The sequence below is a fragment of the Nycticebus coucang genome, chromosome 22 (assembly GCF_027406575.1).
Source record: "Nycticebus coucang isolate mNycCou1 chromosome 22, mNycCou1.pri, whole genome shotgun sequence".
NCBI lineage: Eukaryota > Metazoa > Chordata > Mammalia > Primates > Lorisidae > Nycticebus > Nycticebus coucang.
In genome coordinates, this window is record NC_069801.1 from 36,184,929 (window position 1) to 36,203,786 (window position 18,858).

Sequence of the window (18,858 nt, forward strand, 5' to 3'; positions counted from 1 at the left end):
TTACAAACAGAACACTTTACAAAATCCACTTTTCTGCTGTTGCCTAGTGGGAACTCTCATTCTATTTTGTACAGTGGAGACAGCCCTGATCTATAACTAAATTTGTTGTAATTTTGTCTTTTGCCAAAAGATAGTTTTGAAAGTTACTATTCCAGAGAACACTAGGTTACTGTTACTTTAAAAAAATACGTTCCTAGGGATCAGAGAAGATAGTTTGCAACACGAAAGGATTTATTTAAGACTGCTTGAAAAAGAATTTTTGAAATTCATTTTATACGGAACTTTTCTAAAGACACATCTCAGTGGGTAAATGCACACCCTTGCGTAATATTTATACTGAAGCCTATACCTTCCCTGAGACATCTTAATCTCATTTCTAAGTTGTCATTGTTGGGCCTACTTGTTTCCTTAAACCAAACCAAACCAAAACAAAACAGCCCCCTTATTTTAATAATCTGGAAAAGCAAATGCAGTCTCCGAAGGTGACAAACTTCAACCCTGCAGTTATTTAGAAAGGAAAATCTGGTTTCAAACGCTGTTGTTTGCAGGCAGGATTGGTAATTGGCAGGGACCAAGGATGGGTTTAAAGATGACTCAGTTGTATGGACTGGGGAGCGTGGGAGGAGTATAGGGAGACCAGCGAATGGCCTTCCAACTAAAAGGGACCTTATATCTGTCTTTAATGACCTCCAGGTTGTGAAGGCCCAGAGCTGCTGGAAACTGGGAGGGGTGTCAGGGTAAGAAAATCTGAGACTCTGACAAATACACCTTCAAAAGATTTGAATGAGAGGCTGCTAAACTTCCCCCAACCCCCTCACTCTCGGGTTTTAGGCCAAAGATATGGGCAGATAAATCTCTCTCCTTTCAAGTCTTTAAGGGTTCAACTGGGGGGCCCAGGCGTGTGTCCTTCGCCAGGCCCCAGAATCTCCTTTAGGACGTCCCTGAGGCCCTAACGGGGCTTAGCAGGCAGCCGTCTGCAACCCCAGCCCGCGAGCGCTTGGGTTGGCCTTTGGGACGCATCGGCTGCCCACTGCGCATCCTTGGTTAGTTCAGACACTCTCTCGGCTCCACCGGGCAGCCGCCCCGGCCCCTCCCGCTCCGGCCGCCCCACCCCAGCCTGCAACGCCACGCCCACTGGAGGGGTCCACGGCAGGCCTGGGGTACCCTCCTTCAGCCTCGCCGTCGCCTGCCCTCGGCTCCCACGCCCACCCGGACCCCGAGCCCAGCTCCCCTCCCCCGGCCACAGCACGCCCCCGGCCCGCTGCCCGCTGCCCGCGCCGGGCGCCGCCCGCCAGGCCACCTCTGCAGCTGGCGGTGCTGCCGGCCCGCGCCCGCCTCCGCGCGCTGATTGGCTGGCCGCGCCCGGCGGCGGCGCTGAGTGGCGGGGCGGATTCGCTGGGTCAGGGCTGCAGAGGCGCTGGCGCACCGGCAGGAGCGGAGCCGCGGCGCGCTCGCCGGGGACGCCCGCCGCCCGCCCAACCTTGTGAGCGAGCGGCCGGGGCGCCGAGGGGTCCGCGCCGCGCCGGGCGCCGCCGCCCTGGTCGCCATGTGCTCCCAGCTCTGGTTCCTGACGGACCGGCGCATCCGTGAGGACTACCCTCAGGTGCAGATCCTGCGCGCCCTCCGGCAACGCTGCTCCGAGCAGGACGTGAGTTTCCGGGCGGTGCTCATGGACCAGATCGCAGTCACCATCGTCGGCGGCCACCTCGGTGAGCGAGCCGGGCCCCGGGAGGGCGGGGAGACGAGCCGGGGTCCCCGAAACCCAGCCAGGTGGGCGCGCTCACCCGTGCCTCCCCCAGCCGAGTCTCTTTCGGGCCCCACAGACCAGCCGCTCTCTGCCTTCCAGACCTCTTGGGGTTGGAGAAAGCCCCTAACCTTGATAGCTTCTTTTAACCACCACCATCTGCCCCGGGGCCAAGATTTGAGAACGTGATTTAATTTACTTGGGGGGACTTGGTGAGGAACCCAAATTCGCCCGGGTGGGCCAAGGAAAATCAAGCTACTAAGAATGTGCAAATTCTGCTTGCACCAATATCCTGTCAGTTTAGACTCTGAGGTTTCTAGAAACTAACACTAAATTTACAAAATTATGATTAAGATTAATATTTTTAAAAGTTCTTTTAGGAGTGTGTAAGCATCGGTAATGCACTGCATAGAATGTTATTCCCAAACTAGGAACCTAATATATGGGGGAAATCTGAGAAAGAGTGGAGTTGCCTCTTCAGTATAAAGTGGGAGAGGAAACCTTTGATGGATCCCTTTAACTCATCCCCCTCCTTAGTTAGGTTGAATTCCGATTCCAGAAAAGCGAGGATTTCTGGTACAAACCTTTCCGGCCTCACTGAGCACTCCACTGCTGTGTTCAACAGACTTTTTTGAGTAAGACTTGGTTATCATCTGTGGCCCTGACCTCAAAAGGTTAAGTGTGTTTTTGGCTGTTCTTATTCTCCTTAATACAAGATCTCCTTGATATAGGAAGATTTATTAGCCTTCCACTGGCTTGCTCTTTGAGGGTTTCCAGGGCTCCACTCGAGTTATCCAGCCATTTCGGGGGTCCAGTACTCAAAAGGGTTTGGGCCCAGTTCAGGGTGCCTCTTGGGGTACTATGCATATTATTTCAATACACCTGGTTAATTAGGCCCATAATTTGTTACTTTTCTTTGACAGAGAAAGGAATTCCAAATTCTGAAAAGACTACTTACAAGTGACATTTTGAATATGACCTTAGTGGAATACATAGATTTGTTATAGACTTGTATCCATAACTTTAAGGCCTTTTTATGTAATTTCAGATTGAATGTCCTGTTGAAATATACTATAAACATTAGGTCCCATAAATTTAAACTAAAACAGCATCTTTCAGACATAAAAGATGTCTGAAACATCTATCTTTGATTTGCTAAAACTCTCACAGTTAATTAATGCGAACTAAATTCCTGAATGGGGACTCTGCAGATCCATATTCTTATTACAACTTTGCTGTTTACAAGTAAGTCTCTTTGCTTTGGGCAGGACACTTTATGTCTTTGAATCTTAAGTTTCTCATTTATAAAAAAAAAAAAAAGTTAAAGTTCCTTAACCAGCTTTAAATTTCTCTGTTTCAGTACCATATCTAAAATGGATAATCTGTTATTTTTTACTGCTCTAGATGAAGTATTTAATACCCTGTTTCCCTGAAAATAAGACAGTGTCTTGTTTTAAGGTGTGCTCCCAAAGACACGCTAGGTCTTATTTTCAGGGGACGTCTTATCTTTCCTGTAAGTAGGTCTTATTTTCGGAGGATGTCTTATTTTGGGGGAAACGGGGTATATACAACTTTCCGTTCCCAGGATGAACTTTTTTGCTTATTTATTTTAGTTTAGATATCTTTTTTGAGATACAGTAGCCAAAATTCCACATCATGTCCCTGTTGTAGACCCATCACAAATTCTATAAAATATGTAGAAAAATGCTTTAGGTATCTAAAACATATTTATCTAATATTTTTATTATTTATTTATTTGGATATAAGGTCTCTGTTGCTTAGTGGAATATGGTGGCTTGATAATAGCTCACTGTAGCCTCAAACTTCTGAGCTTAAAGATGATCCTCCTACCCCAGCCTCCCCAGTTGTGAGGCTACAGACGTGCTAATTTAAAAAAATTATTTTTTTTGTAGAGACAGAGTCTCACTGTGTTACCCGGGCTGGTCTCAAACTCCTTGCTTCAAGTAAGCCTCCTGCTTTGGCCTCCCAAAGTGCTAGGATTATAGATACAGACTATCCCACTTGGCCTTATTTTAAAGAGGCGGTTGTAGGAAAGTAGAAAATTAAATTCTAATGCTACAGGAAACATTTAAACCCTTTTGTTTAGTGTCTGGAATTTGTGTGAAAAGACATCAGTGTATTCATAGACCAGGAGTTACTTCTTTTTAACTATAAGAAAATCTACATAGCTATTTTCCTGGTTGGTGGAGAAATTGAAGACAGGTTTTTTTAATACAGTTTTAATTTTTTGTTAATTTAGAGGTAGTCAACACACAAATCACAACACCTTGAACAAACCTATTAGATCGCCATTTATTGTCCATACTTGTCAAAAGATTTAATTTTTATGCAACTATATCAATGAAAGCACAACAAAACAAGTTCCGTGAGAAGAGTAACCTCATTTGCTTTGATCAATGCTGGAATAGTAACTAGAATAGGGCCTTGCACTCAAATTTTTTTTTTTTTGCAGTTTTTGGCTGGGGCTGCCACCTCCAGTAGATGGGGCCAGCGCCCTACTTCTTTGAGCCACAGGCACCACCCATCAAATATTTTTTAATGAATAAAGGAGTAAGCTCTGTTTCCTAGTTTCTTCTCTAGTCAAACTATAGAAAACTCTTGACAATTTGCTAAGCCCAAGCATGCTTCTGAAAATAATTCCAGAATTCACTTGCTTTGAAATACAGAAAAATGGAGTTATAATGAATGATAGTGGTGCTGTTTCCCATTGGAGAATTATAGAATGTGACAGCTGGAAAGGACTTTGAGATCATCCATTCTAACTCCTTCATTTTACAAAGAACCCGAGGCTCAAAGAGATGAAATGACATTCTCAGTGCCAGTAGCCAACCCACAGTAAAAAAAACAACAAACCCTGATCTCCTAATTCCCAGCCCAGTGATATAGAATAAGTCTGCTTTAGCATATCTGCAACCTATAGTACTAGCACATTTCTCAGTAGGTGTGGAATTGAACTGAATTGAATTAAATTGAGGCTAGACAGTGACTTTACAAAGTAATTTTATAGTTCAGGAAATTCAGGTACCACCTTTCCAAAGCCTTTGTGTCTTCACTCCTTTCCATTGCTTTTTTTAAGTTTAGTGTGGGGATATGATGAAGGAATTGATCTGGTGCAGATATGGGTAGTACCTCAGCCAATTGTTTAAATTCATTCCTGAGCTAGTCAGAGCCCAAATACAGGGGATAGAACTTCAGGTTATATCTTGAAATAGAATTCCAAAAAGAGATTAAAAGTTTTGGATTTAAAGATTCCAATTCCTGGGCGGCGCCTGTGGCTCAGTCGGTAAGGCGCTGGCCCCATATACCGAGGGTGGCGGGTTCAAACCCCACCCCGGCCGAACTGCAACCAAAAAATAGCCGGGCGTTGTGGCGGGCACCTGTAGTCCCAGCTACTCGGGAGGCTGAGGCAAGAGAATCGCTTAAGCCCAGGAGTTGGAGGTTGCTGTGAGCTGTGTGAGGCCACGGCACTCTACCGAGGGCCATAAAGTGAGACTCTGTCTCTACAGAAAAATAAAAAAGATTCCAATTCCTGTATTTCCAACAAGATTATACATGTAAACAGACATCATGATTATATTTAATCTAGTTATCTACCCTATCCAGCATAGATTTGGGTGGGAGACCTGGGGAGAGGAGAATGACCTTTAGAGGACTGAAGCAATCCTGAAGAAAATGTCCTGTCCCTTTTTTCTGAGTGTGGCGTCATGAAAATCATATCTATCTCCATTTCCTTTTTAAACACTGCAAGTTCTTCATTTATTCCATAAATATGTATTCGTTATTCTTAACCCTAGGGATAAAGTAATGAATGTGACACCAAAATACATGTAGTCATAGCAAAATATATATGATACTTAATGCATAAGTAATAAATTGTTATTTTCCCATTGTAGAACCTCAACATGAAAATGTATTCTATGGAAAGAAAATTTTTAAAATGTTGTATAATAAAAATATATGCTACTCTTTTATGTAAGAAAAATATATATATATGATATTTATTTTGTGCTAGGCATAGGCTTAGGTCTTTTTACATATTACCTCTTATAAATGCCAATAAGGGTAGTTGGGTACATAGTACCAGCTGGAGGTTAGGACCAATAATTCTGGTTTAAACACTTTCTATCTCCTTTCTTCTACTGTACCCTGTATATCAGTCTACACTGATTTCACCCAACCTGTTGGTGACTTTAGGCCTTGCACTAAAATTTTCTGTCCCTTCTGTGCGGTGAACTTTTATCCATCCTTCAAATCCAGCAGAAGTCATTCAGCTCTACAGAGTCTGTCTTGAGCTCCCTATCCTGTCCACAAGTAATCCGTCTCTTTCATCTGCTGCCAAATAGCATTGTCCATACCTTTTAAAATAGCATTCATCATATTCCATTGTAATTTATAAGGTTTTTCTCCCCTTTCCTCCTGAATGACTGGGAATTCCTCAAATGTATGCTCCATAACTGGTACGTAATAGGACTTCAGTTGATGTTAGTTGGATGTGCTTGCCTTGGCCAGCACATTTATTAAAATTGGAACTATACACAGAAGATTAGCGTGGCTTCTGCACAAGGATGACATACAAATTTGTAAAGTGTTCTATATTTTTTAAAAGGTTAAAAAAAATGTTAGTTGGACGACTGAGTAAAGTGCCTTAAAGGCTAATTTGAAGTATGTGAGACTATTACAGTAATTACCTGTGTTTGGGAGATCATAATTGGATTTGGAAATGTTTTTGTAATGAGCCTTTGTATGAGGACAGATTCACTAGTAAGAATTAGATTTTGACCACCTGCAGGCCTGTATGATTAGCTGGCTCAAGAAACAAGTATAGTTGCAAACTCAGGGACAGATACCAAAACAGATAAAATGAGTCTGACCTGGAAATGAGATTGTGTTTATAGCGAGCATCTTAGGAGCAGGATGATTCAGCATTCCTTCTCTTACTTTCAGAGATAAAACCTTGGTGGCTCTATGGCAAATTCTAGGTCAGGTTCTTTAAATCAGGTATTCTGGGATCCTTTCACTTGGTTCTTTGTAATCAGGTGAGTCAAATTTAAAGGGTGGTGGTGGGGGTTCCTAACTAAATTTGTATGAATAAATAGTCTTATACAGACTGTACAAGGCAACAGAAGGCTCAGAGGCCTCCTATGAGATGGACTCCTATCACTATGCAAGAAGACACCAGCAAAAAGGGTACCACACTGACTTATGTGCAGGGTGCTTAGTCTTTAACCTCTGTTCCTGCTAAAGGCTGGTGCCTGACATTTTGTAGTCTGAATGATGAGCAAAAGGTTTGCGAATGGGTGGAAGTACCTCCCATGTGCTGTTTCCAGATTGACCTGAGTGGTGCATGGTTCTGCTTTACCCTATGGGCTGACCTTAAGGGCTGAGAATGGGTTGTATGTTTAGTTTTATGTTTCTTTTCCTTTTTTTTTTTTTTTTTGAGATAGAGTCTCACTCTGTTGTCCTGGGTAGAGTGCCATAGTGTCGTAACTTAGCACATCCTCAAACTCTTGGGCTCAAATATCCTCTAGTCTCAGCCTTCTAAGTAGTTAGGACTACATGCACCTGCCACAAAGCCTGGCTAATTTTTCTGTGTTTAGTAGAGATGGGGTCTTGCTCTTGCTCAGGCCCATCTCCAACTCCTGAGCTCAAGCAATCTGCCTGCCTTGGCTTCCTAGAATACCACCACACCTGGCGTTAGTTTTATGTTTCTAATAGTCATTTTTAGGGACACCTCACGATCTGTGTTAAGAGTTCTAGAACCGCTCAGCGCCCATATCTCAGTGGTTTGGGTGCTGGCCACATGCACTGAGGCTGGCGCAGGCCTGCTAAAACAAAAAATAACTGGTTTTTGTGGTAGGTGCCTGTAGTCCCAAGCTACTTGTAAGGCTGAGGCAAGAGAATTGCTTAAGCCCAAGAGTTTGAGGTTGTTGTGAGCAGTGACGCCACGCCACTCTACCAAAGGTGACACAGTGAGACTGTCTCAAAAAAAAAGAGAAAGATCATCAAAATTGCAAGATTGTTTATATTGTTTTAACACAGACCCGCAACATAATCTGAAATTCTCTATCTATTTCTATCTGATCTTTGCTATTAAAATGTAACTCAAGACTCCACTATGAGAAGGCAGTAAGTTTAAAGTGCTTTGTATTGAGGAGCTAACAAGAACAATGACTCCTCATTTATGTAACTCTGTTGTTAATACTTTAATATCTTTTATGTGCTCTAATCTTCTCAACAATCCTATTCATTCATCTAACAAATACTTACTGAGTGTCCACTCTGTGCCAAGCACTGTACTAGGCACTGCAGATGTAATGGAGAGTAAGAAGAGATGTGGTGTCTACCTTTATTATTATTATTTCATTCATTCATTCATTCTGGCAATAAGTAGCTGTTGACTTGCTACTGTATATAAGATACTGTTCTAGGCACCAGAATAAAATAGGCAAAAATCTCTGCCTCTTTAGAATATTATGTTCTAGATGGGAGAGATAGAATATCAACAAGGTAAGAAAAGGGCTAAGAAGGGACAGAACATTTCTGGAGGTGAGGATGGGGATTGCAATCTTAGGGTGGCTGGGGTGGTCCTCCCCCAGAAGATTATATTCATAGAAAGGCTTGAAGCAAGCTGTTTAGATAACTGGGAGTAGAAGTGATCAGGCATGAGGGAATGGCAAGGAGGCCAGTGTGGCATAGCAGAGTAAGCAGAAAAGGGGTGAATACTAGGAGAGGAGGTCAGAGAGGTGAGTGAGGAGGGAGCAGACACATAGGGCCTTGGGGACCATTGAAGGACTTTGATTTTTCAAAGCTTTCAATCCAAGGAGTAGGGAAGGGACATGATCTGCCTTATCATTCACAGGGTCTTTCTGGCTACTATATTGAGAATAGATTGGTGGGAGCAAGGACGGAAGCAGGCAGGTCCTAGAGGAAGTCATTGTTACAATTCAGGTAAAAGGTGATTATTGTGTTAGAAGGATTTCAGGGGAGGAGGTGAAAAGTGACCGGGATTTGTACGTATTTTGAAGACAGAGTTGCCAGGATTTGCCTGCTGGATCAGATGTCAAATGTGCAAGAAAGACCCATCAAAGAGGACTTCAAATTTTTTTTGCCCGAGCAGCTGGAAGAATGAATAAATGTGCCATTGACTCACATGGAAAGGATGAGAAAGGAGTAGGTTTGGGCAGGGAATGAATGTCAGAACTTGGTCTGAGATGCCTGCTAAACATCCAAGTGGAAATGTCAAGTGGGCAATTTATCGTAGAGATTGGACTTCAGGAGAAAGGCCTGACCTGGAGATCTCAAAGTAGAAGCATTCAATAAACCTATCAAGGGAGTGACTATAAATAGAAAAGAGTCCAGGGAGTGCACTCTGGGGCCCCCCAGTACTCAGTGGTCAGGGAGAGGAGGAAGATTAAGCACACAGAGTGAAAGAACTGAAGAAGTCCAGGAGAGAGTGGTGTCCTGGCAGCCAAGTGGAGAAAATAGTTCAGGAAAGAAGATGTGATCAGACCATGTCAAATGTTGCTGGTAGAACAAGTAAGATGAGCAATGAGAATTGATTTAGCAGTGTGGGTTTAGTGTTAGCAGCCCTAGTAAGAGCGGTTTCAGCGAAGTGATGGATCACAGTAAATATAGTCTTAGGAGTTTTGTTATAAAGGGAAGTGGAAAATAGGATGACACCTCAAAGGGGAGATGGCATTAGAGGCTTTTCTTAAGGAATAAATAACAGCATCCAATACTGGTGTGAATGATCCAGTAGAGAGGGAGAGGCAAATGGCAGGAACAGTGGATGGCTTTATGTGGATGAGAGGAGTTAGTTTAAGCTGGGGACAAGAACAGTTCAGCTATTGTAAGAATAGAGAAGGTATAACTTATATGTCACAGGTGCAGGGAGGTGTGTAGATGTGATAGTAGGCACTTACAGAGAAGTTCTTTTCTGATTATTTTAATTTCTTGCATTGAAATTAAAGGGTGAGAATGAGAAGATGGGAGGAAGCAGTGAAGCTTTGAGATGAGAAGAGAAAATATGAAATAAGGTTGAGTGAATGGACTAGGGAAATACAATGATCACTGGGCAGCATTAAGGGTGCCCTTGAGAGAAGTCAGCAGGTTTGTGTATTTCTCTCCAACTATGTTCTGTTATAAAGTGGGGAATGTGAAGCAGACTGAGTTGGATTAGTCTGACCAGAGTTAGTTGTGGTTTAGCTAAGTAAGAAATAGGAGCAAGGATTTGAGGGTCTCTGCAGGGAGTGATTATGGTGCTTGACTGTGGAATTTTAGTAGGGTAAGAAGGGAAGTGAGAATGTGAAAGGGGTGGGGACAGTGAAAAGATAGGAGGATTCATCGATGATAGTCCTGTGGGGTCAGAGTATAGTTGAAGTTGGGGTACTAGAGGAAGTTAAGATGAAAAGATAGGAGATGGTGGTTAGAGATAGGAATTGTGACAATTGCTTAAAGTCCTAACCAGGAGTGGTGCCTCACGTGGGGTGGGGTACAAGATCCTTGGAGGAAAGAAGGTCAAGAAACTGAGGCCTGGGCATTGGAAGGATCCCTCACAGGGACCTTGAAATCACCAATATTTATGACCATGTGGGAGTGAGTGAGGAGCTGAAGGGAGGATGTTACCCAGGGTCTGTAGACGACTTGAACATGAGAGGTGCCGTCTGTTATATGACTCTGTTGAGAGTCAGGCTGGGGGGGTTTAAGGAGAGGAGAAGGAAAATGGTCTGCGAGCCACAGTGAGGAACAAGGAGGACATTGGTCCTACCTGTAGGTCCAGTAATCTTAGATGAGAGGGAGAGAAGACAACCACATCTTGTGAGGGCTGTTGGGGACATGGGAGATGAAGTACAGATCAGAAAAAGGAAGATGAAGAGATGGCTCACTGGAAAGGTTGTAGGTAAGGAGATTTGCTGCTGGTTGATTGAGTTCCAGTGGGCACAGTGGAGGTGGAAGAGTGGGAAGGTTGGAGTAGAAAAGGCAACATGAGAGCCACACAGGTCCCAAAGTCCAGGGAAAGGAGTCCTTGGAGACTGAATCTTGGGTGACTGATATGAATGGGGATTAAGGACTTGCTGAGATATGTCTTCATGGTCAAAGATAGTGTTGGTGAGGTGCCAGGGAGCAGGGAGGTGAGGAAGGAAGGCTTGCCAAGTTCTGGGGCCCTTACATTTGACAGAAGAGGAAACTAAGACCCAGAGAGATTTTTGTGTGATGCCCAACTATATGACAGCAAGGAATTAAATCAGATCTCTGACTTGAATGCCAAAACTTTATCCACTTTGCCATAATTGTCTTTCTTCTCATATTGTTTTAACTTCTTGAAATGCTTTTCCAAGTTCTTACTTTAGCCTTGAGATATTCCTGACCTCAGTGCTTAGAAGATGCCATGCCTTTACAATCGATTTGTTTCTGAGAGGTAGATGAGTTTATTTGTTTCCTAATATTTTTTCAGAGCCCAGAGGCACTGTGAGTCAACATATCTTTTTGAAACTTTCCTTGATTCTCTCCCCAGGCTGAGATAATCATCCTGACTGCTCCCTTCTCCTTTGCTATCATTGTACCCTGATATATAGGATAGGCCTGTTAGGGCACTTGGCACTTTCTGTGATAGTCAGTCAGCTCCTCTCCTCACATCCTGCCCATCAAGACTGATGTGTCTTGTTACTACCTAAAGTAGCAACGAAAATAATTTTATGGTTGGGGGTCACCACAACATGAGGAACTATATTGAAGGGTCATGGCATTTGGAAGGTTAACCTAGGTGCTTTGCACAGAGAGCATTATTGGCAACAGTTGTGTGTTGTCTTTCTTCTTAAGTCCCAGGGATAATGTTTGTTTTACTCAACACCTCTCAAACTTCCATAACTAGCCCTAAAGACACAATGCCTGTTCCTTAGCTGTCAGTGGTCCACCCAAGTCTCTTTGGCTTATTACCTTTGACTGCACAAGGGCCCCACTTCTGACTACAAGCACCCACACCTCTGTCTGGGTCTCTCCCAGTCCCTGGTACCTAATATGCATGGCAAGCCAGAAATCCGGGGAATTAACACCACACCCTTAGAGCAGGCCTTAACCAAAGACTGAGTCCATGTATAAATATCCTAAATCACGAGCTTCCTCATCCTTTCTTTAGATGGAATAACTGAGATGTGTGTGCTGGTGATGTAGAAACCATTTCCTAGAGTTCCTCTGCAGGATTCAGCTCTGGCTGCTGAGCTGATGACTCAGTTGGTAATACACCTTTTATGGGCCACCTTGCCTTCTCTGCCCCCCTGCCAGTGTTTTCTGAAATTACTATGCAAATAGGCTATTGTGCCTAAATCTTTGTCTCACAGTGTGTTCCTGGGAAAAGCCAAACAAACACTGAGTTTGGCTCAAAGTAAGTGCTAAATCAGTGTTCACTGAATGAATACCTGAAACAATAAATGTGTTGTATGAGTGAAAAATTGAATGAATATTTTAAGTTGTGTCTCTTTCTCCATGTGATAAACATGGTAGAGAGGTACCACCTGGTGTTTCTGAGTCATATCAGCAGTTTAATAAAGGTTGAATTGAATTAAATGACTTCAAAATAGCAGTTGATGGAAAGAGAAAATGGCCACATAAGTGTCTGTGGGTTTTAATGAGGTGGAAGTAAGATTTCTTTGGACATTGTAACAAGTACTTTAACAGTGAAAGAAGAGTGGAGATAGCATCTACTCTTTAAGAATAAAAATAACCAGACAAAGATTTCAGCTGCCATCTCAGTGGCTGTGGAAACAACAAAAATAAACAAATGAGACTTAATTAAGCTGAAAAGCTTCAGCACAGCTAAGGGCACAACAATTAAAGCAAGTAGACAACCTTTGGAATGGGAAAAGATATTTGCAGGTTATGAATCTGACAAGGGTTGGTAACTAGAATCTGCAGAGAACCAAAATTAATCAACAAAAAAAGAGCAAATAATCCCACCTACCACTGGGCAAGAGATATGAACAGAACCTTCTCTGAGGAAGACGGATGAATAGCTAACAAACATTTGAAAAAATGCTAATCGATTGTCAGAGAAATGCAAATCAAAACCACCCTGAGATATCACCTAACCCCAGTGAGAATGGCCCACATCACAAATTACCAAAGCTGCATATGCTGGCATGGATGTGGAGAGAAGGGAACACTTTTACACTGTTGGTGGGACTGTAAACTAATACAACTTCTTTGGAAAGAAGTATGGAGAATCCTCAAGGAACTCAAATTAGACCTACCATTTGATCCTGCAATCCCATTATTAGGCATCTACCCAGAAGATAAAAAGTCATTTTATCATAAGGACATTTGCACTAGACTTTTTATCACAGCTCAATTTAAAATTGCCAAACTGTGGAAACCACCTAAATGCCCATCAACCCAGGAATGGATTAACAAGCTGTGGTATATGTATACCATGGAATACTATTCAGCTGTTAAAAAAGATGGAGACTTTATATCCTTTCTATTAACCTGGATGGAGATGGAACACATTCTTCTTAGTAAATTATCACAAGAGTGGAGGAGCAAGAATCCAATGTATTCAATACTAATATGAAGGCAGTGGACGATCTAATACATACCCACATGAGATGAAAAACTCAGATCCATTCAAGGTTGGAGGGGAGAAGAAAGGGGCTTGATGTGCTTCCACTTAATGGGCATAATGTTAGGGTGTATGGCACACCTCTTGGGGGCAGGTCACATTGTAAGAGGGACTCTACCTAACAAATGCAAACATTGTAGCCTAATTCTTTGTACTTTCAAATTAACCTGAAACAATACTAATTTAAAAAAAGAATAAAAATAACTGGCCAGGCATGGTGGCTCATGCCTTGATTGTAGCACTTTGGGAGGCCAAGATGGGAGGATTGCTTAAGACCAGGAGTTTATGACCAGCCTCAGCAACATAGCAAGACCCTGTCTCTTAAAAAAAAAAAAAAAAATGCCCAAGATAGTGGCATGCTTCTGTAATCCCAGCCACTCAACAGGGTAAGGCAGGAGGATTGCTTGAGCCCAGGATGTGAGGCAGCACTAAACTATGATCATGACACCGTATTCCAGTCTGAGCAACAGAGTGAGACCCTGTTTCTAAACAAAAAATAATAAAAGTAACTTCCTTATGAGAAAATGCTGGGAGTGTTGTACAAAGAAAAGCTAGAGAATGATGGAGAGGACCAGATCATGTTTGAATGACATATCTTCCTCCGTATACAAGATTATCTGGAGCACTAAGTGGATCATCCTTATTGGTGACTTTTAGAGTTTCACTATAAGCCACTGTTACACGATCCTGCTAAAATAAATGACTGTAAAAGCTGCCATAAGTGAGATGCTTGTTTGCTCTCCTACTAAAATACCCTGCTGTTTCCTTATTTCTGCTGCTTGCTTTATACCTGAAGGTTTTTTCTAGAAAGAACACTAACAAATGCAAACATTGTAACCTAATTCTTTAGTTTTCTTTCTTTTGTGAAGCAGAGGATGAATGGTTGTGCACAGGTAGAGTGGCGAATCATTCTCCATCAGTTTTTAAAAACAAAGATGTTTACAGTCAAATCTATTCCAAGGATCTGTATTGTGTCTTTAATTTAAATGAGTTAATATATGTGAAAGTTCGTAGCAAAGAGCTGAAAACATGACAGATGTTCAATAAAAATGTTAGCTGAATTCAAATTTGATTATAGCACCTCTTATATTATTCATCCATTTATTTCCCTCATTAGCATGAATGATTGAGAATGTTTTTTAAGATTTAGAACTCTACTTTCTAATAATCATTTGCTCATTTCTAAGGCTATTTCTCTTTATTCTGAAGTGCATTTCTTTGCTATTGCATATGCAGATGCAAAAGTTTTGTGGAATTTAACTTAACCCAACATACGAGTTAGAAAAAAACAGACTTAAAAGTTATCCCAGTTTTCTATGTTATTTTTAATACATTAAAATATTTCCAATATAAATAGTTCAAAAAGAAGTCAGAACACAATTACCCATTAAAAGTAGGTTCTTTTTAATATAAAGAAAATATTGTTGTGTTTCAAAAAGTTGATGTAAACTAGGTTGGCAGTTGGTCACTGTACTAACTACTTTGAGGTTTGTTCTTATTCTTGCTACTATCTTATTGACCTGCTTTGGGACAAAGTGATCATTTTAGCTTAAATTTAAAAAGTAGTTTGAGGGGTGGCACCTGTGACTCAGTGGGTAGGGTGCCAGCCCCATATACCGAAGGTGGTGGGTTTGAACCTGGCCCCAGCCAAACTGCAATAATAATTAATAATAATAATAATAAGTAGTAGTAATAGTAGTAGTAGTAGTTTGAGGCTAAGCATAATAAATCTCAAGTCTAACCCAGGAGTCTCGGAGACCCCAGATATCCCACAAGTATCACGTGCCTCCTCAAGTTAAGGTGACACCCAAGCGCACTAGGGCACTTAAATTACATGGGTCCTGCACCAGCTCCATAGACTGCAGTGTACGTGTTAAGGATCCTGGCAAAGGTGACATATTAAGCTCCACCCTGTGTTAGGTTTATTAGGTCCTTTCCTGAAAGACAATGTTAATAGGGAGGGGGAGCAGAGATTACTTAAGGGTTCAAGGTGTCAGAATTCACAGACAGGTTTGCCAAGGGCCAGCCTTAAACCCAACTTGTCCTTGGTCATGACTGTGTGGAACTGCTGCTCCCACTAAAGCCACACTATGAGCAACAGTCTCACATCTACTAGTTATGGGACTGTGACGGCAAAGGCAATCAGAAAATGAAGTTGCATGCAGCAAGAATGTTAGAGCTATCTCAGCGGGCACAGATGCATCCCTGCACTTGTCATGGCCTCTCAGCTCAGGGCTGGGCAGCTAACTCAGAGTCAGACACCAGACCTGTCTAACTGCTTGCCTTTTGGGCTACACTTTAACTCATGCCATTCTTCATTTATTCAAGGATTCAGTTGGAATGAGCCAGGCCCAAAGATTTACCTTTGGAGAAGAGAGATGGAGTCCTGGTAAGACTTCCTACCTAGGTCTGTGTGAGCCTGCTTGTTAAGGCTGAGCTGTCTCTGTCCCCTTGTGGTTGGTATTTCCAGAAATGACTAAATCCTGCCCATTTAGAAGTTTAATTGTTTGTGGTCTCGTGTTGGGATTTGAAAGCCAGATGTTTTTGTTGCTTCTCATCTCTCTAGGTCACTTTTCTATTGCAAAGCCCTTGTTCTCATTAGGTGGTAAAAATCTCCATAACTTGTCCTACTTTGCTTAGTAAAATTACCTGTGTAATAATACTGCCAGTGCCTTACATATGTATATATAACATTTTATACTTTTCAAAGCATTTTGCATATATATTATCTCACTGTGTAATGTTGTCCTGGGCGTTCTGTATTTATTCACTGTTTTCATTAACTTGAATACTTTTCTTTCTTCTCCTACCACTTTTGAAGATATTTCATAAGCTTTACTTCCCCCCTTTCATACTATTTTCCCCAAGAACTATAAGTAACAAAAGAATTTTTCAAAGCACAGTAAAAGCATATATAAATAGTGCTATTTTATGAGAGCAAAGTGAAGGCGACCTGGATGCTCTTTATGACTCTTCCCTGAAAATTATGTTGTGGTTCCTTGGGTTCATACTATCAATAGAAGTACTAAAAACAATTTATTGTAATGACTGCACCTACTCTCAGCCTGCCTTTTTTAATCTATGAAACACCTCCTAGAATAGGGGGAAAGTGTGCAAATTAGAGCCATATACTAGTTTTGTGAGTATTTTGTTTTTCATTTTTGTGCTTGGAGCTTTTTTAGTAATAATATTCATCACCCGATCGAGAAATTACAACTTCATTTACACCTTTTGTTTTCTTGGAATTGTGCAGTTATGCAGTATAATATCACTTATGAAATAGAAGGTGTCCTAGGTTAAAGCCTAATAGGTGGTTCTGTAGTGTTTTTAAAGGTTTTCCTTTTATAATTTTTTTTTTCTTTTGCAGTTTTTGGCAGGCGCTGAGTTTGAACCCGCCACTTCCTTTGAGCCACAGGCGCCGCCCTAAAGGTTTTCTTTAGAGCATTTTAGAGACCACTTTGAGATTCATAAGACAGACCAAGTCACTCCTTGAACTTACTTCTCATTGACCTACTCATCCCATTTCCTGTCTCCATCATTCCCTCCCCAGATGCTGGGTGCATTGTAGATACCTAGGTACCTATTCAGAATAGTTCAAACTATAGGATGTTGGGGCTGAAAGGGACCATGCAAGTTGCTGCTAGCCTCTCTGACACTTGCATTCCTTCTGTCCCATTCTTGAGTGATCAAAGAGCCTCAGTCTGTTACATCCTAAGAGGGTGTGAAAGTATCCCTTTTGTTGAGTCCAAATCTATCTCCCTGAAGCTTCTGTTCAATTCAAACAATGAGTGGCCACCATGTACCAGGCACTAGTCTGAGTTTAGAGCAGTGAACAGAGAGAAAATAATGGTTTTACGGACAGCTCTTTCTCTTAAGAGTCATACAAGATAAAACAATTAATTCTTTTTCATGCAAGCCTTTCAGAAATTTGAAGACTGCTCATGTTCTTCTCAGTCTTCACGTCAAGCTCATACTCCCATTGAACCCAGTGTGATAGGGCATCAGGTCTTTTTGCTACTGTATATGGATAGATTCTAATTCAGTTTAATATCGAGTTGATTTTTAGTAGACTTAAGTTTTTTGTTATAAAGGTAATAGGTACATGAAGATATTTTGAAAAATACAGATGTGTATAATATATAAAGAGGAAATTACCTATATTCCTATTGCCCACTGTTAAAATGTTAGCATATTTCCTTGTAGCCATTTCCACCTTGTGTCTGTTTACATAGTTGAGATCATAATGCATTGTTTATAATTTTGTATCTTGTTTTTTCACTTCATGTTGGCAATTTCTGCCTTCATTATATTGATAGAAGTCACTTAAATTGTTGCATGACGTTCTAGTCAAATAGACTTTTTAAGGATAAGTTGTAAAAGAATGGAAGGGATTCCTAAAGTGAGCTACTCTGTTTTCTTTTCTTTAAGAGGCCTTCAGCCACTTACTTTAAGTAGTGCTAGTCCTAACAGAAGGAAAGTGTTAGACTACATGTCTTCTGTGAATTCTTCTAACTTGGATTATTCTTGACATGCTGCTTTTTTCCTATTTATCCCCTTGTGTTTTCTCATAATCATGCTCTGCCCATTCATGGGCTGCCTGTAGGGTCTTCTTGTTAAACCAGGTTGTCCACATGGTTGTTGCTGAGGCTCTGTTCCTGTTAGGTTCGGACTTGAGGTGTCCGTTGGAACCAGTTCGCTGGTGGACTGCATGATGGGAAGCACAGCACTCACCTTTGTCCTTGGATTGCAGGCCTCCAGCTGAACCAGAAGGCCCTCACCAGCTTCCCGGACGTGGTGCTTGTGCGGGTGCCCACACCATCAGTGCAGTCAGATAGCGACATTACTGTCCTGCGACATCTGGAGAAGCTGGGCTGCCGCTTGGTCAACCGCCCACAAAGCATCTTAAATTGCATCAACAAATTTTGGACATTCCAAGAGCTGGCTGGCCATGGGGTGCCCATGCCAGATACCTTCTCCTATGGTGAGTCTCCTGCAAATACAGTTGGAACTTACCTTCCCAAACCACCTACATCTCTCTCTTTTCTTTCCCTCCCAATCTTCCATTATCTCTTGTCATTCCTTTGTCTGCAACAGACAGAGTTTTTATCCTAGTCATTCTTTCTGTCCGAAATGCCTTTGCTTCTTTCTCTCTATAAGTCATTCATTAAGTATGTTTCAGGTATACACTATAATGACAGCCACCACACTAGGTGTTGGGATACAGCAGTAAGAGAGTCTTGCCCTCAAGGCATTCCTAGTTCATCAGAGGCAGAGGGCAACAACTAAACAGGCAATTTCACTGCAATGTAATAAGAGTCTCCATAAGAGTTTGTGCTGGGCAGTGCAGGAGAATGTGGGAGAGCTAAAGGAGGTTAGACATTGAGGAAAGTTTCTAAGAGAGATAACAACTAACTAAACTGAACTTATCCAGATAAATAAACAGGTGTGGGGAGTGATCTAAGCAGAATATAGACAGACC

General features: G+C 41.9%; 1 protein-coding gene and 1 non-coding gene across 2 annotated transcripts in view; both read left to right on the forward strand.

The window, feature by feature from the left end:
- The first annotated feature begins 1,427 nt into the window (after positions 1-1,427).
- The window catches only part of RIMKLA (ribosomal modification protein rimK like family member A), a 30,790-nt gene continuing 13,359 nt past the window's right edge, over positions 1,428-18,858 (forward strand). Inside the window, exons 1-2 of the mRNA XM_053576397.1 lie at positions 1,428-1,709; positions 18,130-18,360. Coding sequence (XP_053432372.1) covers positions 1,547-1,709; positions 18,130-18,360 — 394 coding nt within the window. The 5' untranslated portion in view covers positions 1,428-1,546. The remainder of the gene's footprint in view (positions 1,710-18,129; positions 18,361-18,858) is intronic.
- LOC128575642 (U6 spliceosomal RNA) lies at positions 6,258-6,365 on the forward strand. The gene has a single exon (XR_008377067.1). It is a non-coding gene; the product is annotated as a U6 spliceosomal RNA (small nuclear RNA).